General features: G+C 42.4%; 1 protein-coding gene across 1 annotated transcript in view; it reads right to left on the minus strand.

Moving 5' to 3' along the window:
- Positions 1-26,959, minus strand: part of CGREF1 (cell growth regulator with EF-hand domain 1) — a 206,189-nt gene that overhangs the window by 153,955 nt on the left and 25,275 nt on the right. Inside the window, exon 4 of the mRNA XM_053709406.1 lies at positions 1,209-1,271. Within this exon, the coding sequence (XP_053565381.1) occupies positions 1,209-1,271 (63 nt within the window). The remainder of the gene's footprint in view (positions 1-1,208; positions 1,272-26,959) is intronic.

A 26,959-nucleotide genomic window follows, 5' to 3' on the forward strand; every position in this document is an offset into this window, starting at 1 on the left:
TTGTGTAGGGCACATTGCCTCTCAAAATCCACAAGGTACCCATCAATCTCTCCTTCTGTTTCCATGAAGTTTTTAAAAGCTGCAAAATGTACTTTTCTCTTTTCCACTGGGGTTGCTGTGACTTGCTCTGCTGCAGCGCCGCTTTGGCGAAGTAGGTTGGCCTCCACAGCTGCTATGACCCGGTCGATAATTTTGGCAGTCGGGTTGGGGCCATAATGTGCCAGTCTTATTTTAACCGCCCGGTCAAAGCTTGCTTCTTCGGGAGTTCTGTCTGATATGCTGGGCTCATTGGTTCCTTCGGTCCCGGTTACTGGCCTGTTGGCCCCGTTGTTCTAAAAAAAGGGGGTTAAATAAACTAGCGCTTAAGAGTTAATATCCCTTGCCTTATTCTCCTACTATCTACTATCCACCCCGTTGTTCTAGCAGGTCTTTAAGGGTGGCTCTTTTCAGCCTTTCATACGGTATTCCCATTAGGTCCGGATGTGTAGTTGCTCTTCTGGGTGATGAGGACCATGTCGTTGCTTGCCACCAATTGTTATAGTATAACCCGGATATCGAAGGTTAATACCAGATGAAAGATGCCCTGAATACGGGATCAGCAACACACAAACCTAGTTAATTCCCCCCAAACACGAGACCAAGCTCCGTCTTGAGGGTAAAACAGAAAATCTACTTTATTGAGGGCTATATGCCTGGTATTTATGCAGGTCTCCCACCTGGTGGACACTCCCCTAGGGGACCAGATGGGAGATTGGAAGAGAATAGTACATTAGATAGAGGGAAAATGCACTTTTTACAGGAATCAATAGAATTACATTACGTAACCAAATAAGCAATCAAACACAAGAAAACAATGGATTCCTTTCCGGCACCTAGCAGTCTGGAGGTGATTAAACAAGGTGAACGCTTATCACCTAAACCTAATTACAGTAAACAATAGCTGATGCCAGGAAACCTGTCTCAGAAAATACAGTTACTCAAAACTGAACAAGAGGAGAGTTAACCCCTTCAGTACTGTTGGATTCACACCCTGTACCTATAATGGGCACAGGGTGACTTAACATAATGCTCGAATCCATAATCCGTAGGGGGGTTGACAGAGGGGTCTGTCACAAAGCTCATTTACCCAAAGACAAAATTGCACACAAAAAACTGTCAAATGCTTCAAAATCCACTCGTCACAAATACGCAGCCAACAAAGTACTTACACAAGTTGTTCTGTTCCTAAAGAAAATGGATTGCTCATCACGGCATCTTCTGACTTTTGTGGTCTGCAAATATAAATAAATAAGAATCACTGGCTACCATATCAATGTAAATCTAGAGCATTAAACTGATTGTAAGAATAAATGATTAGAACAACACTATTGTAACACAAAGTCTTGTGCTAACGACCGTGATGTAAGAATGATACCGTATGTGAGAGGTTGTGTTATTATCTCTAATATAGGAATTGTATAGAATAATAATAACACAAGTCTGTAAGGTTCTGTAAATGGCAAATAATCTATATTATAGGACCATTATATGTCATTATATGCCACAACTATACAGACCTATGTTATTATCTCTATTATAGGACTAGTATAGAACTATATGCCATTTACACAACCCTACAGACCTATGCTATTATCTCTAATATAGGACTTGTATAGAACTATATACCATTTACATAACCCTACAGACCTATGTTATTATCTCTAATATAGGACTTGTATAGAACCTTTTGCTTTGAAAGTTTGTGTTACTTTATCAAATTAAAATCATACTTTGTCTATGTTTGTGTATCTTTTACAAATTACATTGCTTTTGTTTTATGTATAATAGAGCAGTCAGGGGAATTTCAAAGGTATATCTGAATCTTACATTTCTCATGCACTTTACACCTGCAGATCTCACTAATTTATATCACCAGCTGTATGCAGGTGAAGTTTACTCATAATACACAATACACTTATTTAGCTGACAGAAAAGTATTATATTAAACTGAGAATTGATATCAGTGTCAGGTGCTTCCCTGTTTCACTCTCTCCTGTGAAATTCCCAGAGAGCTTCATTGTTTTCTATGGAAGCATCTCTCAGGGACTTCCAGGTTATGACCTTTTTCTTATAGAATTCAGTAAGTTCAGCCTTAAGTTTGCTTAATTCTCTTGGTTTTCTTTTGTTGAAGGAGCAGCAAAGCCCTAATGGAGTTAGCTGAGGCATACATGTGCAGTCCCTAATCAGCGCAGCTAGCTCCTAGTAATGCATTTCTGCTTCTGAGCCTACCTAGGTATGCTTTTCAACAGGTCAGGCTACTAAAAGAATGAAGCAAAATGAATAGCAGAAGTAAATTGGAAAGATGTTTAAAATTGTATTCTCTATCTCAATTTTGAAAGAAAAATGTTGTGTTTCATATCCCATTAACAGGTGATCATCTAACACTGATTTAAATTTAGTTTACAGCAAATACAAATTAAATCAAAATGTTTTCATTAGAATTTATCTTGCATTTACCTCTAGTTTAGTATATATATTTTTCACAAATACCTCATGATTTAGCTGCCAAGGGGTTAATTCTCTTTAGCCTGTGAGCTAAAAAATATTTGTTTTTTCAAGAAGAACTATGTCCTGTGTTTGTTTGTTTTTTTGAGATAAAACCAGACCCCATTATGAATTGTTTCAGAGTTCCACTTGAATAAATGCTATCATATAGGCATTGGTGCATTCAGGCCGTAAAAGTGTTGGTTTTAGAGACAGAGAACAGTGCCTCTTCACAGAAACTGATAAGGTCAATAAAGGGACATGGGTATAAGCAGATATGTATTTAAAACGAGATATGACATTAGATGAAGGTAAAAATGATAACACTTCACCAAGCAAGTAAGGCGGTAGCTGAAACGCGTAAGACCGCTGCTGCTCTGGTACTTTTCTGAAATTGTTCGTACTGACGAAGAATTTTATACTTTCAATAAACGCTATGTTTTAAATTTTCTTCTGCTCCCTGCCGCGCTTTATTCTTTTTGCTTGGTGCTTGCTATACAGACCACAGGACGGTCTGTGAGCGGTTTGCAGAGCTCCATGACTGGCGGTTGATAGGAGGTGGTGGAATCTGACAGGCTTTTTTCTGTAGCATAGCTGCGTGTTGACTGAGGCAGTTGGAAGCGAAGTGGAGAGAAGCAGCAAAGTTAGCTGCAAGAAAACCGGAGGATACACATGTTGTGGAGTGAACACAGGAGGCTGAATTCTTAAAGGTACGCTAAAGGTAAGCTATATCCTGAACTTTTATATGTTTTGTTCCCACTGAGTTTACCACTGAACATAAACACATGTTTATTATATTGTTACAATCCACATAGATTTTCTACTTGAGTGCTGTTTGGGGCTAACTTTGACTGTTATTTTAAATATGACAACCATGTCATATTTGGTATCAAATTGATTATCACAATGTAATTAAGAGATTGCCTTTCTGTCTATATGAAAATGGATGTATCTAGCAGAAATTATGATGTGTTCTATAATTTCAGGCAAAGACTTAGGGTTATATTTATCAAAAGGTCTGGCTGACCTGATCCTACAGTGCGGATCAGGTCCGCCAGACCTCGCTAAATGCGGAGAGCAATACGCTCTCCGTATTCAGCATTGCAGATTTGCGGCCAATCAATGGCCACCAGCAGGGGGGCATCAATCAACCCGATCGTAATCGATCGGGTTGAATTGCGGTCTTTAGACTGCTGCTTCATAACTGCTGTTTCTGGAGAGCCTGCAGACTCGCCAGAAAGACGGGCCCTCAAGCAACATCCAGAGCTTGATAAATGGGCCCTTAGAGTTTGACGGTCGTAAAAGATAAGGGGCTTCTCAGCCCCTGCCAAGAGGGTTGGGCAAGCAACCTGATCTCCTGGAAAAGGTATAAGGGTCTTGTGTTTTAACACTGAAATTGTCATTCTTACAAGGGAAGCTGTCACTTAACGGAGTAAGGACCCATTGCTTCATGCCATCTCCCTGGCGCACATCTTGAGACTAGTAAAGTATTAAATCTGTTTTTCTCCTTTTTTATTTTAAAAACAGTTTGCTGTGTGAAATAATTAATTTATTAAGCTTTGGCCTTTGTCTAATAATTGAACCACGTTACTGAAAGAGAATTGGGGGGGTAGTTATCAAGCCGTCTACTTTTCTGGCTTCGCCGGCCCAATACGCCCGCCTAAGCTCGCCTCACATCGCCGCCGCGGACCTGAAAAAATACGCCTAAGTTATCAAATAAAGCTGTCAAAAAGCCGCAGGGCGATGAGCAGCGGACTGTGAGAGTTATCACTCATCCGATCTCGCTGCCCTTCGGCCTTTTCCCAGCTTTGTTGCTAGCCTGTCACTAAGCACTCACACTAAACTACACGGTTCTATCCCTATACCGGCGCCCCCGGAGCCTCCCGCAACTAAATAAAGTTACTAACCCCTAAACCGCCACTCCTAGACCCTGCCGCAACTCTTATAAATGTATTAACCCCTAAACCGCCGCTCCCGGACACCGCTGCCACCTACAGTATACCTAGTAACCCCTATCCTGCCCCCCCTACACCGTCGCCCTCTATAATAAAGTTATTAACCCCTATCCTGCTGATCCCGCACCTCGCCGCAACTAAATAAATAGTTTAACCCCTAAACCGCCGCTCCCTGAACCCGCCGCAACCTATATTAAACCTATTAACCCCTATCCTGCCCCACCTACACCGTCGTCACCTATAATAAATTTATTAACCCCTATCCTGCCCCCCACTACGCCGCCGCCACTGTAATAAAATTATTAACCCCTAAACCTAAGTCTAACCCTAACGCCCCCCTAACTTAAATATTAATTAAATAAATCTAAATAAATTAACTCTTATTAACTAAATGAATCCTATTTAAAACTAAATACTTACCTATAAAATAAACCCTAATATAGCTACAATATAAATAATAATTATATTCTAGCTATCTTAGGATTTATTTTTATTTTACAGGTACCTTTCAATTTATTTTAACTAGGTACAATAGCTATTAAATAGTTATTAACTATTTAATAGCTTACCTAGCTAAAATAAACTGAAATTTACCTGTAAAATAAATCCTAAACTAAGTTACAATTACACTACACTATACTTTAATAAATTATTCCTATTTAAAACTAAATACTTACCTGTAAAATAAACCCTAAGATAGCTACAATATAATTAATAATTATATTGTAGCTATCTTAGTATTTATATTTATTTTACAGGTAACTTTGTATTTATTTTAGCTAGTTAGAATAGTTATTAAATAGTTATTAACTATTTAATAACTACCTAGCTAAAAAATACAAAATTACCTGTAAAATAAATCCTAACCTAAGTTACAATTAAACCTAATACTACACTATCATTAAATTAATTAAATAAACTACCTACAAATAACTACAATTAAATACAATTACATAAACTAACTAAAGTACAAAAAATAAAAAAAGCTAAGTTACAAAAAATAAAAAAATAAGTTACAAACATGTTAAAAATATTACAACAATTTTAAGCTACTTACACCTAATCTAAGCCCCCTAATAAAATAACAAACCCCCCCAAAATAAAAAAATGCCCTACCCTATTCTAAATTAAATAAAGTTCAAAGCTCTTTTACCTTACGAGCCCTTAAAAGGGCCATTTGTGGGGGCATGCCCCAAAGAAAACAGCTCTTTTGCCTGTAAAATAAAAATACAGCCCCCCCCAACATTAAAACCCACCACCCACATACCCCTAATCTAACCCAAACCCCGCTTACAAAAACCTAACACTAATCCCCTGAAGATCATCCTACCTTGTCTTCACTCAGCCGAGCAGCGATGGAACCGAAGTGGACATCCGGAGCGGAAGAAGATAATCCTCCAAGCGGCGCTGAAGAAATCTTCCATCCGATGAAGTCATCATCCAGGCGGCGCTGAAGAAAAGTCTTCGATCCGGCCGATGTCATCTTCAAAGAGGCGCTGAAGAGGTCTTCTATCCGGGCAAAGTCATCTTCCAAGCCGGGTCTTGAATCTTCCTTCCGCCGACGCGGAACCTCCTTCTTCACCGACGGACTACGACGAATGAAGGCTCCTTTAAGGGACGTCATCCAAGATGGCGTCCCCTCAATTCCGATTGGCTGATAGGATTCTATCAGCCAATCGGAATTAAGGTAGGAAAATTCTGATTGGCTGATGGAATCAGCCAATCAGATTCAAGTTCAATCCGATTGGCTGATCCAATCAGCCAATCAGATTGAGCTCGCATTCTATTGGCTGATCGGAACAGCCAATAGAATGCGAGCTCAATCTGATTGGCTGATTCCATCAGCCAATCAGATTTTTCCTACCTTAATTCCGATTGGCTGATAGAATCCTATCAGCCAATCGGAATTGAGGGGACGCCATCTTGGATGACGTCCCTTAAAGGAGCCTTCATTCGTCGTAGTCCGTCGGTGAAGAAGGAGGTTCCGCGTCGGCGGAAGGAAGATTCAAGACCCGGCTTGGAAGATGACATCGCCCGGATAGAAGACCTCTTCAGCGCCTCTTTGAAGATGACATCGGCCGGATCGAAGACTTTTCTTCAGCGCCGCCTGGATGATGACTTCATCGGATGGAAGATTTCTTCAGCGCCGCTTGGAGGATTAACTTCTTCCGCTCCGGATGTCCACTTCGGTTCCATCGCTGCTCGGCTGAGTGAAGACAAGGTAGGATGATCTTCAGAGGATTAGTGTTAGGTTTTTGTAAGGGGGGTTTGGGTTAGATTAGGGGTATGTGGGTGGTGGGTTTTAATGTTGGGGGGGGTTGTATTTTTCTTTTGCAGGCAAAAGAGCTGTTTTCTTTGGGGCATGCCCCCACAAATGGCCCTTTTAAGGGCTGGTAAGGTAAAAGAGCTTTGAACTTTATTTAATTTAGAATAGGGTAGGGCATTTTTTTATTTTGGGGGGGTTTGTTATTTTATTAGGGGGCTTAGATTAGGTGTAAGTAGCTTAAAATTGTTGTAATATTTTTAACATGTTTGTAACTTATTTTTTTATTTTTTGTAACTTAGCTTTTTTTATTTTTTGTACTTTAGTTAGTTTATGTAATTGTATTTAATTGTAGTTATTTGTAGGTAGTTTATTTAATTAATTTAATGATAGTGTAGTATTAGGTTTAATTGTAACTTAAGTTAGGATTTATTTTACAGGTAATTTTGTATTTCTTTTAGCTAGGTAGTTATTAAATAGTTAATAACTATTTAATAACTATTCTAACTAGCTAAAATAAATACAAAGTTACCTGTAAAATAAATATAAATCCTAAGATAGCTACAATATAATTATTAATTATATTGTAGCTATCTTAGGGTTTATTTTACAGGTAAGTATTTATTTTTAAATAGGAATAATTTACTAAAGTATAGTGTAGTGTTAGGTGTAATTGTAACTTAGGTTAGGATTTATTTTACAGGTAAATTTCAGTTTATCTTAGCTAGGTAAGCTATTAAATAGTTAATAACTATTTAATAGCTATTGTACCTAGTTAAAATAAATTGAAAGGTACCTGTAAAATAAAAATAAATCCTAAAATAGCTAGAATATAATTATTATTTATATTGTAGCTATATTAGGGTATATTTTAAAGGTAAGTATTTAGTTTTAAATAGGATTCATTTAGTTAATAAGAGTTAATTTATTTAGATTTATTTAATTAATATTTAAGTTAGGGGGGCGTTATGGTTAGGGTTAGACTTAGGTTTAGGGGTTAATAATTTTATTACAGTGGCGGCGGCGTAGTGGGGGGCAGGATAGGGGTTAAATAAATTTATTATAGGTGGCGACGGTGTAGGGGGGGCAGATTAGGGGTTATTAAATTTATTATAGGTGGCGACGGTGTAGGGGGGGCAGGATAGGGGTTAATACATTTAATATAGGTTGCGGCGGGTTCAGGGAGTGGCGGTTTAGGGGTTAATACATTTATTATAGTTGCGGTGGGCTCCGGGAGCGGCGGTTTAGGGGTTAATATGTATAGAGTAGCTTGCGGTGGGCTCCGGGAGTGGCGGTTTAGGGGGTAATAACTTTATTTAGTTGCGGCGGTGTAGGGGGGACAGATTAGAGGTGTTTAGACTCTGGGTACATGTTAGGGTGTTAGGTGTAGACAGCTCCCATACAAATCAATGGGATGTCTGTCAGCAGCGAACTTGTACTTTCGCTATGGTCAGACTCCCATTGATTCCTATGGGATCCGCCGCCTCCAGGGGTGGCGGTTTGAAAACCAGGTACGCTGGGCCGTAAAAGTGCCGAGCGTACCTGCTAGTTTTTTGATAACTAGCAAAAGTAGTCAGATTGTGCCGCACGGCGGATCGAAGTTTACGTCACAAAATTCTACTTTTGCCGGTCTCTAGCCTTTGATAACTAAGGCGAATCAGCCTCGCCACAAATACGCTGCGGAATTCCAGCGTAATTGAGGTTGACGGCTTGATAACTAGGCCCCTTGAGTATTAAAACTGTATATTTTAGGTTATTTTTGGCTAAATTGTATTCTGAGAGTTAATGTATATATATGGGGTTTCCTTAAGATTTCCCAGATCATATAATCTTAAGTGGTGGCAGGTAGATATCATTTTTAGTTTAGTGTGGGTGGATAATGTAAAGATAATGGTGTAGAGGGTGAGAGGCAATGGCGTAGAGGGTGAGAGATAATGGCGTAGAGGGTAAGCGATAATGGTGGAGAGTAAGAGATAATGGTGTAGAGGGTGAGAGGCAATGACATAGAGGCTGAGAGGTAATGACAGAGGGTGAGCGGCAATGGTGTAGAGGGTAAGCGATAATGGTGTAGAGGGTGAGAGATAATCACGTACAGGGTAAGCAATAATGGTGGAGAGTAAGAGATAATGGTGTAGAGGCTGAGAGGCAATGACAGAGGGTGAGAGGCAATGGTGTAGAGGGTAAGCGATAATGGTGTAGAGGGTGAGAGGCAATGGTGTAGAGGGTAAGCAATAATGGTGTAGAGGGTGAGAGGCAATGACATAGAGGGTTAGAGGCAATGGTGTAGAGGGTAAGCGATAATGGTGTAGAGGGTGAGAGATAATCGCGTAGAGGGTAAGCAATAATGGTGGAGAGTAAGAGATAATGGTGTAGAGGGTGAGAGGCAATGAAGTAGAGGGTTAGAGATAATGGCGTAGAGGGTGAGCGTTAATGGTGGAGAGTAAGAGATAATGGCATAGAGGGTGAGAGGCAATGGCGTAGAGGGTGAGAGATAATGGTGTAGAGGGTAAGCGATAATGGTGGAGAGTAAGAGATAATGGTGTAGAGGGTGAGAGATAATGGCGTAGAGGGTGAGAGATAATGGTGTAGAGGGTAAGCGATAATGGTGGAGAGTAAGAGATAATGGCGTAGAGGGTGAGAGGCAATGGTGTAGAGGGTGAGAGATAATGGCATAGAGTAAGAGATAATGGCGTAGAGGGTGAGACAATGGTGTAGAGGGTGAGAGATAATGGTGTAGAGGGTAAGTGATAATGGTGGAGAGTAAGAGATAATGGCGTAGAGGGTGAGAGGCAATGGCGTAGAGGGTGAGAGATAATGGCGTAGAGGGTGAGAGGCATTGGTGTAAAGTAAGAGATAATGGCGTAGAGGGTGAGAGGCAATGGTTTAGAGGGTGAGAGATAATGGCGTAGAGGGTGAGAGGCAATGGTGTAAAGTAAGAGATAATGGCGTAGAGGGTGAGAGGCAAAGGCGTAGAGGGTGAGAGGCAATGGTGTAGAGGGTAAGCGATAATGGCGTAGAGGGTGAGAGGCAATGGTGTAAAGTAAGAGATAATGGCGTAGAGGGTGAGAGGCAAAGGCGTAGAGGGTGAGAGATAATGGCGTAGAGGGTGAGAGGTAATGGCGTAGAGGGTGAGAGGTAATGGCGTAGAGGGTGAGAGGGTGTGACGAGACCAATCTCGCCACTGTGCATTGGAGGAGCCTGGTTGCCCGCCTGCTGCCTTTAGACTATGGCCCCCTGTTGAAACACTTGATTTTCCCCTTCAATTGAACTGTATGTGTGTGACCTGAGCGCCATTCAGTAATAATGTGCGCTCAGATCTAGGCTATCTGGGGATTTGTTGAATGTACCTGTTTTATGCAATAGCTGTACAGTTATATATTTTTATGTATATTATTGTCTTTTGCTACCATGTGTTCAATGGAGTTTTGCCTCTGTCCTTGGAGATAATTGTATTACTTCCCAATTATCTCCAGGATAGAAGACTCCGTGGAACTGGTTTAAGGTAATGGTATCAACCATTGTGTAAGGTAACTGCATCAACCATTGTGTAAGGTAATTGCATCACCCATTGTGTAAGGTAACTGCATCAACCATTGTGTAAGGTAATTGCATCACCCATTGTGTAAGGTAATTGTATCAACCATTGTGTAAGGTAATTGTATCAACCATTGTGTAAGGTAATTGTATCAACCATTGTGTAAGGTAATTGCATCAGGCAGAGGGGAGGATTTCATGTGGGAGTGTCTGAGAGTATTGTATGTGTTTATTGTTTGTTTTACAAAACCATGTGGGTGGTACTAATGTGTAAAAATGTGTATATAAGAACAATAAACCCACAGCTCTTGCTGATATCTGTTTGACCCTCACCATGGAGCTTTGACTCATGCTTGGGGGGAGGGAAAGGGGAAATGTACTGTATGCTGTGCCTCTGAAAGTGAAGATCTACTAAACGGCGGTTTAGCCCTTTTATGCTTGGGGGTGCCGTTACAGAGGGAATGGCATAGAAGGTAAGAGATAATCGCGTAGAGGGTGAGAGGCAATGGCGTAGAGGGTAAGAGGGAATGGCATAGAGGGTAAGAGATAATGGCGTAGAGGGTGAGAGGCAATGACGTAGAGGGTGAGAGGCAATGGTGTAGAGGGTGAGAGATAATGGCGTCGAGGGTAAGCGATAATGGTGGAGAGTAAAAGATAATGGCGTAGAGGGTGAGAGGCAATGGTGTAGAGGGTGAGAGATAATGGCATAGAGGGTGAGAGGCAATGGTGTAGAGGGTAAGTGATAATGGCGTAGAGGGTGAGAGGCAAGGGTGTAGAGGGTGAGAGATAATGGCGTAGAGGGTGAGAGGCAATGGTGTAGAGTAAGAGATAATGGCGTAGAGGATGAGAGGCAATGGTGTAGATTAAGAGATAATGGCATAGAGGGTGAGAGATAATAGCGTAGAGGGTGAGAGGCAATGGTGTAGAGAGTAAGCGATAATGGCGTAGAGGGTGAGAGGCAATGGTGTAGAGGGTAAGTGATAATGGCATAGAGGGTGAGAGGCAATCGTGTAGAGGGTGAGAGATAATGGCGTAGAGGGTGAGAGGCAATGGTGTAGAGGGTAAGCGATAATGGCGTAGAGGGTGAGAGGCAATGGTGTAGAGGGTGAGAGATAATGGCGTAGAGGGTGAGAGGCAATGGTGTAGAGTAAGAGATAATGGCGTAGAGGGTGAGAGGCAATGGTGTAGAGGGTAAGTGATAATGGCATAGAGGGTGAGAGGCAATCGTGTAGAGGGTGAGAGATAATGGCGTAGAGGGTGAGAGGCAATGGTGTAGAGGGTAAGCGATAATGGCGTAGAGGGTGAGAGGCAATGGTGTAGAGGGTGAGAGATAATGGCGTAGAGGGTGAGAGGCAATGGTGTAGAGTAAGAGATAATGGCGTAGAGGGTGAGAGGCAATGGTGTAGATTAAGAGATAATGGCATAGAGGGTGAGAGATAATGGCGTAGAGGGCGAGAGGCAATGGTGTAGAGGGTGAGAGATAACGGTGTAGAGGGTGAGAGGCAATGGTGTAGAGTAAGAGATAATGGCGTAGAGGGTGAGAGGCAATGGCGTAGAGGGTGAGAGGTAATGGCGTAGAGGGTGAGAGGGTGTGACCAGACCAATCTTGCCACTGTGCATTGGAGGAGCCTGGTTGCCCACCTGCTGCCTTTAGACTATGGCCCCCTGTTGAAATGCTTGATTTTCCCCTGCAATTGAACTGTATGTGTGTGACCTGAGCGCCATTCAGTAATAATGTGCGCTCAGATCTAGGCTATCTGGGGATTTGTTGAATGTACCTGTTTTATGCAATAGCTGCAGAGTTATATATTTTTATATATATTATTGTCTTTTGCTACCATGTGTTCAATGGAGTCTTGCCTCTGTCCTTGGAGATAATTGTATTACTTCCCAATTATCTCCAGGATAGAAGACTCTGTGGAACTGGTTTAAGGTAATGGTATCAACCATTGTGTAAGGTAATTGTATCAACCATTGTGTAAGGTAATTGTATCAACCATTGTGTAAGGTAATTGCATCAACCATTGTGTAAGGTAACTGCATCACCCATTGTGTAAGGTAACTGCATCAACCATTGTGTAAGGTAATTGTATCAACCATTGTGTAAGGTAATTGTATCAACCATTGTGTAAGGTAATTGTATCAACCATTGTGTAAGGTAATTGTATCAACCATTGTGTAAGGTAATTGTATCAACCATTGTGTAAGGTAACTGCATCAACCATTGTGTAAGGTAATTGCATCACCCATTGTGTAAGGTAATTGCATCAGGCAGAGGGGAGGATTTCATGTGGGAGTGTCTGAGAGTATTGTATGTGTTTATTGTTTGTTTTACAAAACCATGTGGGTGGTACTAATGTGTAAAAATGTTTATATAAGAACAATAAACCCACAGCTCTTGCTGATATCTGTTTGACCCTCACCATGGAGCTTTGACTCATGCTTGGGGGGAGGGAAAGGGGAAATGTACTGTATGCTGTGCCTCTGAAAGTGAAGATCTACTAAACGGCGGTTTAGCCCTTTTATGCTTGGGGGTGCCGTTACAGAGGGAATGGCATAGAAGGTAAGAGATAATCGCGTAGAGGGTGAGAGGCAATGGCGTAGAGGGTAAGAGGGAATGGCATAGAGGGTAAGAGATAATGGCGTAGAGGGTGAGAGGCAATGACGTAGAGGGTGAGAGGCAATGGTGTAGAGGGTGAGAGATAATGGCGTTGAGGGTAAGCGATAATGGTGGAGAGTAAAAGATAATGGTGTAGAGGGTGAGAGGCAATGGCGTAGAGGGTGAGAGATAATGGCATAGAGGGTAAGCGATAATGGTGGAGAGTAAGAGATAATGGTGTAGAGGGTGAGAGGCAATGGTGTAGAGGGTAAGCGATAATGGCGTAGAGGGTGAGAGGCAATGGTGTAGAGGGTGAGAGATAATGGCGTAGAGGGTGAGAGGCAATGGTGTAGAGTAAGAGATAATGGCGTAGAGGGTGAGAGGCAATGGTGTAGATTAAGAGATAATGGCATAGAGGGTGAGAGATAATGGCGTAGAGGGTGAGAGGCAATGGTGTAGAGGGTGAGAGATAACGGTGTAGAGGGTGAGAGGCAATGGTGTAGAGTAAGAGATAATGGCGTAGAGGGTGAGAGGCAATGGCGTAGAGGGTAAGAGGGAATGGCGTAGAGGGTGAGAGGTAATGGCGTAGAGGGTGAGAGGGTGTGACGAGACCAATCTCGCCACTGTGCATTGGAGGAGCCTGGTTGCCCACCTGCTGCCTTTAGACTATGGCCCCCTGTTGAAATGCTTGATTTTCCCCTGCAATTGAACTGTATGTGTGTGACCTGAGCGCCATTCAGTAATAATGTGCGCTCAGATCTAGGCTATCTGGGGATTTGTTGAATGTACCTGTTTTATGCAATAGCTGCACAGTTATATATTTTTATGTATATTATTGTCTTTTGCTACCATGTGTTCAATGGAGTCTTGCCTCTGTCCTTGGAGATAATTGTATTACTTCCCAATTATCTCCAGGATAGAAGACTCTGTGGAACTGGTTTAAGGTAATGGTATCAACCATTGTGTAAGGTAATTGTATCAACCATTGTGTAAGGTAATTGTATCAACCATTGTGTAAGGTAATTGCATCAACCATTGTGTAAGGTAATTGCATCACCCATTGTGTAAGGTAACTGCATCACCCATTGTGTAAGGTAACTGCATCAACCATTGTGTAAGGTAATTGTATCAACCATTGTGTAAGGTAATTGTATCAACCATTGTGTAAGGTAATTGTATCAACCATTGTGTAAGGTAATTGTATCAACCATTGTGTAAGGTAACTGCATCAACCATTGTGTAAGGTAATTGCATCACCCATTGTGTAAGGTAATTGCATCAGGCAGAGGGGAGGATTTCATGTGGGAGTGTCTGAGAGTATTGTATGTGTTTATTGTTTGTTTTACAAAACCATGTGGGTGGTACTAATGTGTAAAAATGTGTATATAAGAACAATAAACCCACAGCTCTTGCTGATATCTGTTTGACCCTCACCATGGAGCTTTGACTCATGCTTGGGGGGAGGGAAAGGGGAAATGTACTGTATGCTGTGCCTCTGAAAGTGAAGATCTACTAAACGGCGGTTTAGCCCTTTTATGCTTGGGGGTGCCGTTACAGAGGGAATGGCATAGAAGGTAAGAGATAATCGCGTAGAGGGTGAGAGGCAATGGCGTAGAGGGTAAGAGGGAATGGCATAGAGGGTAAGAGATAATGGCGTAGAGGGTGAGAGGCAATGACGTAGAGGGTGAGAGGCAATGGTGTAGAGGGTGAGAGATAATGGCGTTGAGGGTAAGCGATAATGGTGGAGAGTAAAAGATAATGGTGTAGAGGGTGAGAGGCAATGGCGTAGAGGGTGAGAGATAATGGCGTAGAGGGTAAGCGATAATGGTGGAGAGTAAGAGATAATGGTGTAGAGGGTGAGAGGCAATGGTGTAGAGGGTGAGAGATAATGGCGTAGAGGGTGAGAGGCAATGGTGTAGAGGGTGAGAGATAATGGCGTAGAGGGTGAGAGGCAATGGTGTAGAGTAAGAGATAATGGCGTAGAGGGTGAGAGGCAATGGTGTAGATTAAGAGATAATGGCATAGAGGGTGAGAGATAATGGCGTAGAGGGTGAGAGGCAATGGTGTAGAGGGTGAGAGATAACGGTGTAGAGGGTGAGAGGCAATGGTGTAGAGTAAGAGATAATGGCGTAGAGGGTGAGAGGCAATGGCGTAAAGGGTGAGAGGGAATGGCGTAGAGGGTGAGAGGTAATGGCGTAGAGGGTGAGAGGGTGTGACGAGACCAATCTCGCCACTGTGCATTGGAGGAGCCTGGTTGCCCACCTGCTGCCTTTAGACTATGGCCCCCTGTTGAAATGCTTGATTTTCCCCTGCAATTGAACTGTATGTGTGTGACCTGAGCGCCATTCAGTAATAATGTGCGCTCAGATCTAGGCTATCTGGGGATTTGTTGAATGTACCTGTTTTATGCAATAGCTGCACAGTTATATATTTTTATGTATATTATTGTCTTTTGCTACCATGTGTTCAATGGAGTCTTGCCTCTGTCCTTGGAGATAATTGTATTACTTCCCAATTATCTCCAGGATAGAAGACTCTGTGGAACTGGTTTAAGGTAATGGTATCAACCATTGTGTAAGGTAATTGTATCAACCATTGTGTAAGGTAATTGTATCAACCATTGTGTAAGGTAATTGCATCAACCATTGTGTAAGGTAATTGCATCACCCATTGTGTAAGGTAACTGCATCACCCATTGTGTAAGGTAACTGCATCAACCATTGTGTAAGGTAATTGTATCAACCATTGTGTAAGGTAATTGTATCAACCATTGTGTAAGGTAATTGTATCAACCATTGTGTAAGGTAATTGTATCAACCATTGTGTAAGGTAACTGCATCAACCATTGTGTAAGGTAATTGCATCACCCATTGTGTAAGGTAATTGCATCAGGCAGAGGGGAGGATTTCATGTGGGAGTGTCTGAGAGTATTGTATGTGTTTATTGTTTGTTTTACAAAACCATGTGGGTGGTACTAATGTGTAAAAATGTGTATATAAGAACAATAAACCCACAGCTCTTGCTGATATCTGTTTGACCCTCACCATGGAGCTTTGACTCATGCTTGGGGGGAGGGAAAGGGGAAATGTACTGTATGCTGTGCCTCTGAAAGTGAAGATCTACTAAACGGCGGTTTAGCCCTTTTATGCTTGGGGGTGCCGTTACAGAGGGAATGGCATAGAAGGTAAGAGATAATCGCGTAGAGGGTGAGAGGCAATGGCGTAGAGGGTAAGAGGGAATGGCATAGAGGGTAAGAGATAATGGCGTAGAGGGTGAGAGGCAATGACGTAGAGGGTGAGAGGCAATGGTGTAGAGGGTGAGAGATAATGGCGTTGAGGGTAAGCGATAATGGTGGAGAGTAAAAGATAATGGTGTAGAGGGTGAGAGGCAATGGCGTAGAGGGTGAGAGATAATGGCGTAGAGGGTAAGCGATAATGGTGGAGAGTAAGAGATAATGGTGTAGAGGGTGAGAGGCAATGGTGTAGAGGGTGAGAGATAATGGCGTAGAGGGTGAGAGGCAATGGTGTAGAGGGTGAGAGATAATGGCGTAGAGGGTGAGAGGCAATGGTGTAGAGTAAGAGATAATGGCGTAGAGGGTGAGAGGCAATGGTGTAGATTAAGAGATAATGGCATAGAGGGTGAGAGATAATGGCGTAGAGGGTGAGAGGCAATGGTGTAGAGGGTAAGCGATAATGGCATAGAGGGTGAGAGGCAATGGTGTAGAGGGTGAGAGGCAATGGTGTCGAGTAAGAGATAATGGCGTAGATGGTGAGAGGCAATGGCGCAGAGGGTAAGAGGGAATGGCGTAGAGGGTGAGAGGCAATGACAGAGGATGAGAGATAATGGCGTAGAGGGTGAGAGACAATGGCGTAGAGTGTGAGAGGCAATGGCGTAGAGGGTGAGAGGCAATGGCGTAAAGGGTGAGAGGCAATGGCGTAAAGGGTGAGAGGCAATGGCGTAAAGGGTGAGAGGAAATGGCATAGAGGGTGAGAGGAAATGGCATAGAGGGTGAGAGATAATGGTGTAGAGGGTAAGCGATAATGGTGGAGAGTAAGAGATAATGGCGTAGAGGGTGAGAGGCAATGGCGTAGAGGGTAAGCGATAATGGTGGAGAGTAAGAGATAATGGCATAGAGGGTGAGAGGCAATGACAGAGGGTGAGAGGCAATGAGAGAGGGTGAGAGATAATGGTGTAGAGGGTAAGCCATAATGGTGGAGAGTAAGATATAATGGCGTAGAGGGTGAGAGGCAATGGCGTAGAGGGTAAGCGATAATGGTGGAGAGTAAGAGATAAAGGTGTAGAGGGTGAGAGGCAATGGTGTAGAGGGTGATAGGCAATGACAGAGGGTGAGAGGCAATGACAGAGGGTGAGAGGCAAACACAGAGGGTGAGAGGCAATGGTGTAGAGGGTAAGCGGCAATGGTGTAGAGGGTAAGTGATAATGGCGTAGAGGGTAAGTGATAATGGTGGAGAGTAAGAGATAAAGGTGTAGAGGGTGAGAGGCAATGGTGTAGAGGGTGATAGGCAATGACAGAGGGTGAGAGGCAATGACAGAGGGTGAGAGGCAATGACAGAGGGTGAGAGGCAAACACAGAGGGTGAGAGGCAATGGTGTAGAGGGTAAGCGGCAATGGTGTAGAGGGTAAGTGATAATGGCGTAGAGGGTAAGTGATAATGGTGGAGAGTAAGAGATAATGGTGTAGAGGTTGAGAGGCAATGACAGAGGGTGAGAGGCAATGGCGTAGAGGGTATGAGGCAATGGCGTAAGGTAATTGTATCAACCATTGTGTAAGGTAATTGTATCAACCATTGTGTAAGGTAATTGCATCAACCATTGTGTAAGGTAACTGCATCACCCATTGTGTAAGGTAACTGCATCACCCATTGTGTAAGGTAACTGCATCAACCATTGTGTAAGGTAATTGTATCAACCATTGTGTAAGGTAATTGTATCAACCATTGTGTAAGGTAATTGTATCAACCATTGTGTAAGGTAATTGTATCAACCATTGTGTAAGGTAACTGCATCACCCATTGTGTAAGGTAATTGCATCAGGCAGAGGGGAGGATTTTGTGTGGGAGTGTCTGAGAGTATTGTATGTGTTTATTGTTTGTGTTACGGTACCAACAGTGTACCACGGGTTAATACCAGATGAACAATGTCCTGCATAGGGAATCAGCAATTCACAACCCAGCCAGTTTCCAGGTTTAAACAGAATGACATTCCTGCATAGGGAATCAGCAATTCACAACCCAGCCAGTTTCCAGGTTTAAACAGAATGACATTTATTAAAGGCTAGATGCCTAGTATTTATACAGGTTTGACCCCAGATGGGGGGGTTGAAAGACTCTTGTACATTTAGATAAAAAGGGGAAGACGCCCTTTTATGAAACAGTAGAATTACATTACTTAAATACTTTACTTAGGCAGATAACAACTTAAACACATTTGGCTTGTCTTATCACCTAGCGTCTGCTCTCTGAGGGTGATTAAACAATGGCCTGTTTATTACTTAAAACATAATTTATGTAAGAACTTACCTGATAAATTCATTTCTTTCATATTAGCAAGAGTCCATGAGCTAGTGACGTATGGGATATACATTCCTACCAGGAGGGGCAAAGTTTCCCAAACCTCAAAATGCCTATAAATACACCCCTCACCACACCCACAATTCAGTTTAGCGAATAGCCAAGAAGTGGGGTGATAAAAAAGTGCGAAAGCATATAAAATAAGGAATTGGAATAATTGTGCTTTATACAAAATCATAACCACCACAAAAAAAGGGCGGGCCTCATGGACTCTTGCTAATATGAAAGAAATGAATTTATCAGGTAAGTTCTTACATAAATTATGTTTTCTTTCATGTAATTAGCAAGAGTCCATGAGCTAGTGACGTATGGGATAATGACTACCCAAGAAGTGGATCTTTCCACACAAGAGTCACTAGAGAGGGAGGGATAAAATAAAGACAGCCAATTCCTGCTGAAAATAATCCACACCCAAAATAAAGTTTAACGAAAAACATAAGCAGAAGATTCAAACTGAAACCGCTGCCTGAAGTACTTTTCTACCAAAAACTGCTTCAGAAGAAGAAAATACATCAAAATGGTAGAATTTAGTAAAAGTATGCAAAGAGGACCAAGTCGCTGCTTTGCAGATCTGGTCAACCGAAGCTTCATTCCTAAACGCCCAGGAAGTAGAAACTGACCTAGTAGAATGAGCTGTAATTCTCTGAGGCGGAGTTTTACCCGACTCAACATAGGCAAGATGAATTAAAGATTTCAACCAAGATGCCAAAGAAATGGCAGAAGCTTTCTGGCCTTTTCTAGAACCGGAAAAGATAACAAATAGACTAGAAGTCTTACGAAAAGATTTCGTAGCTTCAACATAATATTTCAAAGCTCTAACAACATCCAAAGAATGCAACGATTTCTCCTTAGAATTCTTAGGATTAGGACATAATGAAGGAACCACAATTTCTCTACTAATGTTGTTGGAATTCACAACTTTAGGTAAAAATTCAAAAGAAGTTCGCAACACCGCCTTATCCTGATGAAAAATCAGAAAAGGAGACTCACAAGAAAGAGCAGATAATTCAGAAACTCTTCTGGCAGAAGAGATGGCCAAAAGGATCAAAACTTTCCAAGAAAGTAATTTAATGTCCAATGAATGCATAGGTTCAAACGGAGGAGCTTGAAGAGCTCCCAGAACCAAATTCAAACTCCAAGGAGGAGAAATTGACTTAATGACAGGTTTTATACGAACCAAAGCTTGTACAAAACAATGAATATCAGGAAGAATAGCAATCTTTCTGTGAAAAAGAACAGAAAGAGCAGAGATTTGTCCTTTCAAAGAACTTGCGGACAAACCTTTATCTAAACCATCCTGAAGGAACTGTAAAATTCTCGGTATTCTAAAAGAATGCCAGGAAAAATGATGAGAAAGACACCAAGAAATATAAGTCTTCCAGACTCTATAATATATCTCTCGAGATACAGATTTACGAGCCTGTAACATAGTATTAATCACAGAGTCAGAGAAACCTCTTTGACCAAGAATCAAGCGTTCAATCTCCATACCTTTAAATTTAAGGATTTCAGATCCTGATGGAAAAAAGGACCTTGTGACAGAAGGTCTGGTCTTAACGGAAGAGTCCACGGTTGGCAAGAGGCCATCCGGACAAGATCCGCATACCAAAACCTGTGAGGCCATGCTGGAGCTACCAGCAGAACAAACGAGCATTCCTTCAGAATCTTGGAGATTACTCTTGGAAGAAGAACTAGAGGCGGAAAGATATAGGCAGGATGATACTTCCAAGGAAGTGATAATGCATCCACTGCCTCCGCCTGAGGATCCCGGGATCTGGACAGATACCTGGGAAGTTTCTTGTTTAGATGGGACGCCATCAGATCTATTTCTGGAAGTTCCCACATTTGAACAATCTGAAGAAATACCTCTGGGTGAAGAGACCATTCGCCCGGATGCAACGTTTGGCGACTGAGATAATCCGCTTCCCAATTGTCTACACCTGGGATATGAACCGCAGAGATTAGACAGGAGCTGGATTCCGCCCAAACCAAAATTCGAGATACTTCTTTCATAGCCAGAGGACTGTGAGTCCCTCCTTGATGATTGATGTATGCCACAGTTGTGACATTGTCTGTCTGAAAACAAATGAACGATTCTCTCTTCAGAAGAGGCCAAAACTGAAGAGCTCTGAAAATTGCACGGAGTTCCAAAATATTGATCGGTAATCTCACCTCCTGAGATTCCCAAACTCCTTGTGCCGTCAGAGATCCCCACACAGCTCCCCAACCTGTGAGACTTGCATCTGTTGAAATTACAGTCCAGGTCGGAAGCACAAAAGAAGCCCCCTGAATTAAACGATGGTGATCTGTCCACCATGTTAGAGAGTGTCGAACAATCGGTTTTAAAGATATTAATTGAGATATCTTCGTGTAATCCTTGCACCATTGCTTCAGCATACAGAGCTGAAGAGGTCGCATGTGAAAACGAGCAAAGGGGATCGCGTCCGATGCAGCAGTCATAAGACCTAGAATTTCCATGCATAAGGCTACCGAAGGGAATGATTGTGACTGAAGGTTTCGACAAGCTGTAATCAACTTTAGACGTCTCTTGTCTGTTAAAGACAGAGTCATGGACACTGAATCCATCTGGAAACCCAGAAAGGTTACCCTTGTCTGAGGAATCAAAGAACTTTTTGGTAAATTGATCCTCCAACCATGATCTTGAAGAAACAACACAAGTCGATTCGTATGAGATTCTGCTAAATGTAAAGACTGAGCAAGTACCAAGATATCGTCCAAATAAGGAAATACCACAATACCCTGTTCTCTGATTACAGACAGCAGGGCACCGAGAACCTTTGTAAAAATTCTTGGAGCTGTAGCTAGGCCAAACGGCAGAGCCACAAACTGGTAATGCTTGTCCAGAAACGAGAATCTCAGGAACTGATAATGATCTGGATGAATCGGAATATGCAGATATGCATCCTGTAAATCTATTGTGGACATATAATTCCCTTGCTGAACAAAAGGTAAGATAGTCCTTACAGTTACCATCTTGAACGTTGGTATCCTTACATAACGATTCAATATTTTTAGATCCAGAACTGGTCTGAAAGAATTCTCCTTCTTTGGTACAATGAAGAGATTTGAATAAAACCCCATCCCCTGTTCCGGAACTGGAACTGGCATAATTACTCCAGTCAACTCTAGATCTGAAACACATTTCAGAAATGCTTGAGCTTTTACTGGATTTACTGGGACACGGGAAAGAAAAAATCTCTTTGCAGGAGGTCTCAACTTGAAACCAATTCTGTACCCTTCTGAAACAATGCTCTGAATCCAAAGATTGTGAACAGAATTGATCCAAATTTCCTTGAAAAAACGTAACCTGCCCCCTACCAGCTGAGCTGGAATGAGGGCCGCACCTTCATGTGGACTTAGAAGCAGGCTTTGCCTTTCTAGCTGGCTTGGATTTATTCCAAACTGGAGATGGTCTCCAAACTGAAACTGCTCCTGAGGATGAAGGATCAGGCTTTTGTTCTTTGTTGAAACGAAAGGAACGAAAACGATTATTAGCCCTGTTTTTACCTTTAGATTTTTTATCCTGTGGTAAAAAAGTTCCTTTCCCACCAGTAACAGTTGAAATAATGGAATCCAACTGAGAACCAAATAATTTGTTACCCTGGAAAGAAATGGAAAGTAAAGTTGATTTAGAAGCCATATCAGCATTCCAAGTTTTAAGCCATAAAGCTCTTCTAGCTAAAATAGCTAGAGACATAAACCTGACATCAACTCTGATAATATCAAAAATGGCATCACAGATAAAATTATTAGCATGTTGAAGAAGAATAATAATATCATGAGAATCACGATGTGTTACTTGTTGCGCTAAAGTTTCCAACCAAAAAGTTGAAGCTGCAGCAACATCAGCCAAAGATATAGCAGGTCTAAGAAGATTACCTGAACACAGATAAGCTTTTCTTAGAAAGGATTCAATTTTCCTATCTAGAGGATCCTTAAACGAAGTACCATCTGACGTAGGAATAGTAGTACGTTTAGCAAGGGTAGAAATAGCCCCATCAACTTTAGGGATCTTGTCCCAAAATTCTAATCTGTCAGACGGCACAGGATATAATTGCTTAAAACGTTTAGAAGGAGTAAATGAATTACCCAAATTATCCCATTCTTTGGAAATTACTGCAGAAATAGCATCAGGGACAGGAAAAACTTCTGGAATAACTACAGGAGATTTAAAAACCTTATTTAAACGTTTAGATTTAGTATCAAGAGGACCAGAATCCTCTATTTCTAAAGCAATTAGGACTTCTTTAAGTAAAGAACGAATAAATTCCATTTTAAATAAATATGAAGATTTATCAGCATCAACCTCTGAGACAGAATCCTCTGAACCAGAGGAATCATCAGAATCAGAATGATGATGTTCAGTTAAAAATTCATCTGTAGGGAGAGAAGTTTTAAAAGATTTTTTACGTTTACTAGAAGGAGAAATAACAGACATAGCCTTCTTTATGGATTCAGAAACAAAATCTCTTATATTATCAGGAACATTCTGCACCTTAGATGTTGAAGGAACTGCAACAGGCAATGGTACTTTACTAAAGGAAATATTATCTGCTTTAACAAGTTTGTCATGACAATCAATACAAACAACAGCTGGAGAAATAGCTACCAAAAGTTTACAGCAGATACACTTAGCTTTGGTAGATTCAGCACTTGACAGCGATTTTCCTGTAGTATCTTCTGACTCAGATGCAACGTGAGACATCTTGCAATATGTAAGAGAAAAAACAACATATATATAAAGCAAAATTGATCAAATTCCTTAAATGACAGTTTCAGGAATGGGAAAAAATGCCAAAGAACAAGCTTCTAGCAACCAGAAGCAATAAAAAATGAGACTTAAATAATGTGGAGACAAAAGTGACGCCCATATTTTTTCGCGCCAAATAAGATGCCCACATTATTTGGCGCCTAAATGCTTTTTGGCGCCAAAAATGACGCCACATCCGGAACGCCGACATTTTTGGCGCAAAATAACGTCAAAAAATGACGCAACTTCCGGCGACACGTATGACGCCGGAAACGGAAATAGAATTTTTGCGCCAAAAAAGTCCGCGCCAAGAATGACGCAATAAAATTAAGCATTTTCAGCCCCCGCGAGCCTAACAGCCCACAGGGAAAAAGTCAAATTTTAAGGTAAGAAAAATGTTAAAATGCATTATCCCAAATATGAAACTGACTGTCTGAAAATAAGGAAAGTTGAACATTCTGAGTCAAGGCAAATAAATGTTTGAATACATATATTTAGAACTTTATAAACAAAGTGCCCAACCATAGCTAGGAGTGTCACAGAAAATAAGACTTACTTACCCCAGGACACTCATCTACATATAGTAGATAGCCAAACCAGTACTGAAACGAGAATCAGCAGAGGTAATGGTATATATAAGAGTATATCGTCGATCTGAAAAGGGAGGTAAGAGATGAATCTCTACGACCGATAACAGAGAACCTATGAAATAGACCCCTTAGAAGGAGATCACTGCATTCAAATAGGCAATACTCTCCTCACATCCCTCTGACATTCACTGCACGCTGAGAGGAAAACCGGGCTCCAACTTGCTGCGGAGCGCATATCAACGTAGAATCTAGCACAAACTTACTTCACCACCTCCATCGGAGGCAAAGTTTGTAAAACTGAATTGTGGGTGTGGTGAGGGGTGTATTTATAGGCATTTTGAGGTTTGGGAAACTTTGCCCCTCCTGGTAGGAATGTATATCCCATACGTCACTAGCTCATGGACTCTTGCTAATTACATGAAAGAAATGTAATTATAGCACACAATAGCTGAGGCCAGCAACTCTGTCTTTAGAAATTAGTTTCTTAGCTAAACACAATTAACTCCTTCAGTCCTGACAGAAGGGTCTGTCACATATCTCCCCCCTTGTGGAACACTCCGGCAGACCCGGCTTGACCCTTTGGCGGGTCAACCTGGGGATGACCGGACTAGGAGGTGGTAGGCATGTCAGTTTGCCAGGACAATCCATCTGTATTCCCGTTATGAGAGAGAATTCCTGTCCATACAAAGAAGGGTTCAACTTCCTCAGTGCCCAGACTAGGGCTAAACAGTCCTTCAAAATCCCATCAGCTTCTTTACGAGTTTTCTGTACCTGCTCTTTATAGGTATCCACAATCCCTTCATACTGACATAGGGTGCCCTTGAGTTGCTGCACCTCACTATGAGCCAGCGTCAGCTTCTCTTCAAGTGTCGCTAAGTTTGTCTTTAATGTTTCATGTCCCACTCTCAAGCTGGTGTTTTCTGCAGTCTGTCGGTGCAGCTTGTCTAGCAGAGATTCACGTTCTAAACGTGCTTTTTCCTCTGCGCTCCTCTTCTCCTTCATCAGCGCATTGTAACGGGACTTCCACGTATCAATAGCGGATAGAGATTTACTGAGCTCAGCGTCCTGGGGCTTAGCAGCAGGGGGGTCAGTCTCTGCTGCACGGATCTGAGCACGGGTAGTCACAGGGTTAACATCAGCAGGACCCATGGGAGCATAGGCAGAAACAAGGGGAGCCAAGTCATTTCCAAGAAGAACATCAGCAGGTAAGTCCTTCTTGACCCCCACATTCACAGGTCTAGCACCCACTCCCCAATCCAAATGTACCCTGGCAACAGGTAGGCTGAACACATCGCCCCCTGCTACCCTCACAGCCACAGTGTCTCCAGTGTACTGTTTCTCAGACACCAAGTTCTTTTGAAGCAAGGTCATGGTAGCACCAGTATCCCGTAGACCACTGACCTTCTTCCCATTCACTTTAACCAGTTGCCGGTTATTCCGGTGGGCAGCTTGCACAAGGTCTGCCTCATGTAGGATGCTCCAGCATTCTTGCGCCTCTACGTAGCGGGCCGCAGGCTGAGAGTTACGTGGGATTCCGCCGGCGGGTCTTCTCCAGGACTGTGCTTGGTTCGCTGCATTTAGGGGACACTCTGGTCTTTTGTGCCCTAGTTGCTTACATCCAAAGCACCAAATAGGCTGTGAGTAGCCCCGTGAATTGAACCAGGCTCTCTGAGGGTAGTTCGTGGCCAGAGGCCGTGTGGTATAGCGGTGCGCCGGGGGTTGGTAACTGGCAGCTGCTGGGGTGACTGGGGGTCTGTACTCCACTCTAGCAGGGGGCTTAGTGGTAGAAGTGTCCAGTTTGCGGGCATCCGTATACTCATCTGCCAAGCGAGCCGCTTCATGCAGGGTGGAGGGTTTACGGTCCCGAACCCACTCTCGAACTCCTGCGGGTAACTTGTCGAAGCAATGTTCCAACAGGAATAGCTGCAGCACCTCTTCCCCAGATACGGCTTGGCACCCCGCTATCCAGTGAGCTGCTGTGCGGTGCACCTTACATGCCCACTCAAGGTAGGAATCTCCAGTTAATTTAACAGTGTCTCTGAACCGCCTCCGGTATGCCTCCGGTGTAACCGCATACCTGGAGAGCAGAGCCTCTTTTACAGTATTATAATCCCCGACTTCCTCATCTGGAATGGCCCGAAAAGCCTCACTGGCCCGGCCGGATAATTTTCCGGATAATATCATGACCCAGTCCTCTGCGGGTACCTTGTGTAGTGCACATTGCCTCTCAAAATCCGCAAGGTACCCATCAATCTCTCCTTCTGTTTCCAGGAAGTTTTTAAAAGCTGCAAAATTTACTTTTCTCTTTTCCACTGGGTTTGCTGCAGCGCCGCTTTGGCGAAGTAGGTTGGCCTCCACAGCTGCTATGACCCGGTCGATAATTTCCGCAGATGGGTTGGGGCCATAATGTGCCAGTCTTATTTTAACCGCCCGATCAAAGCTTGCTTCTGCGGGGGTTCTGTCTGTTATGCTGGGCCCATTGGTTCCTTCTGTCCCTGGTACTCTTTCCATCTTAGTCAGTATTGTAATAATCCCCCTCTTCCTGAGGTTACTGGCTTGTGTAGTTGCTCTTCTGGGCGATAAGGTTCATTCCGTCGCTTGCCACCAATGTCACGGTACCAACAGTGTACCACGGGTTAATACCAGATGAACAATGTCCTGCATAGGGAATCAGCAATTCACAACCCAGCCAGTTTCCAGGTTTAAACAGAATGACATTTATTAAAGGCTAGATGCCTAGTATTTATACAGGTTTGACCCCAGATGGGGGGGTTGAAAGACTCTTGTACATTTAGATAAAAAGGGGAAGACGCCCTTTTATGAAACAGTAGAATTACATTACTTAAATACTTTACTTAGGCAGATAACAACTTAAACACATTTGGCTTGTCTTATCACCTAGCGTCTGCTCTCTGAGGGTGATTAAACAATGGCCTGTTTATTACTTAAATGTAATTATAGCACACAATAGCTGAGGCCAGAAAACCTGTCTTTAGAAATTAGATTCTTAGCTAAACACAATTAACTCCTTCAGTCCTGACAGAAGGGTCTGTCACATATCGCTTTACAAAACCATGTGGGTGGTACTAATGTGTAAAAATGTGTATATAAGAACAATAAACCCACAGCTCTTG

The sequence above is a fragment of the Bombina bombina genome, chromosome 4 (genome assembly GCF_027579735.1).
Source record: "Bombina bombina isolate aBomBom1 chromosome 4, aBomBom1.pri, whole genome shotgun sequence".
NCBI lineage: Eukaryota > Metazoa > Chordata > Amphibia > Anura > Bombinatoridae > Bombina > Bombina bombina.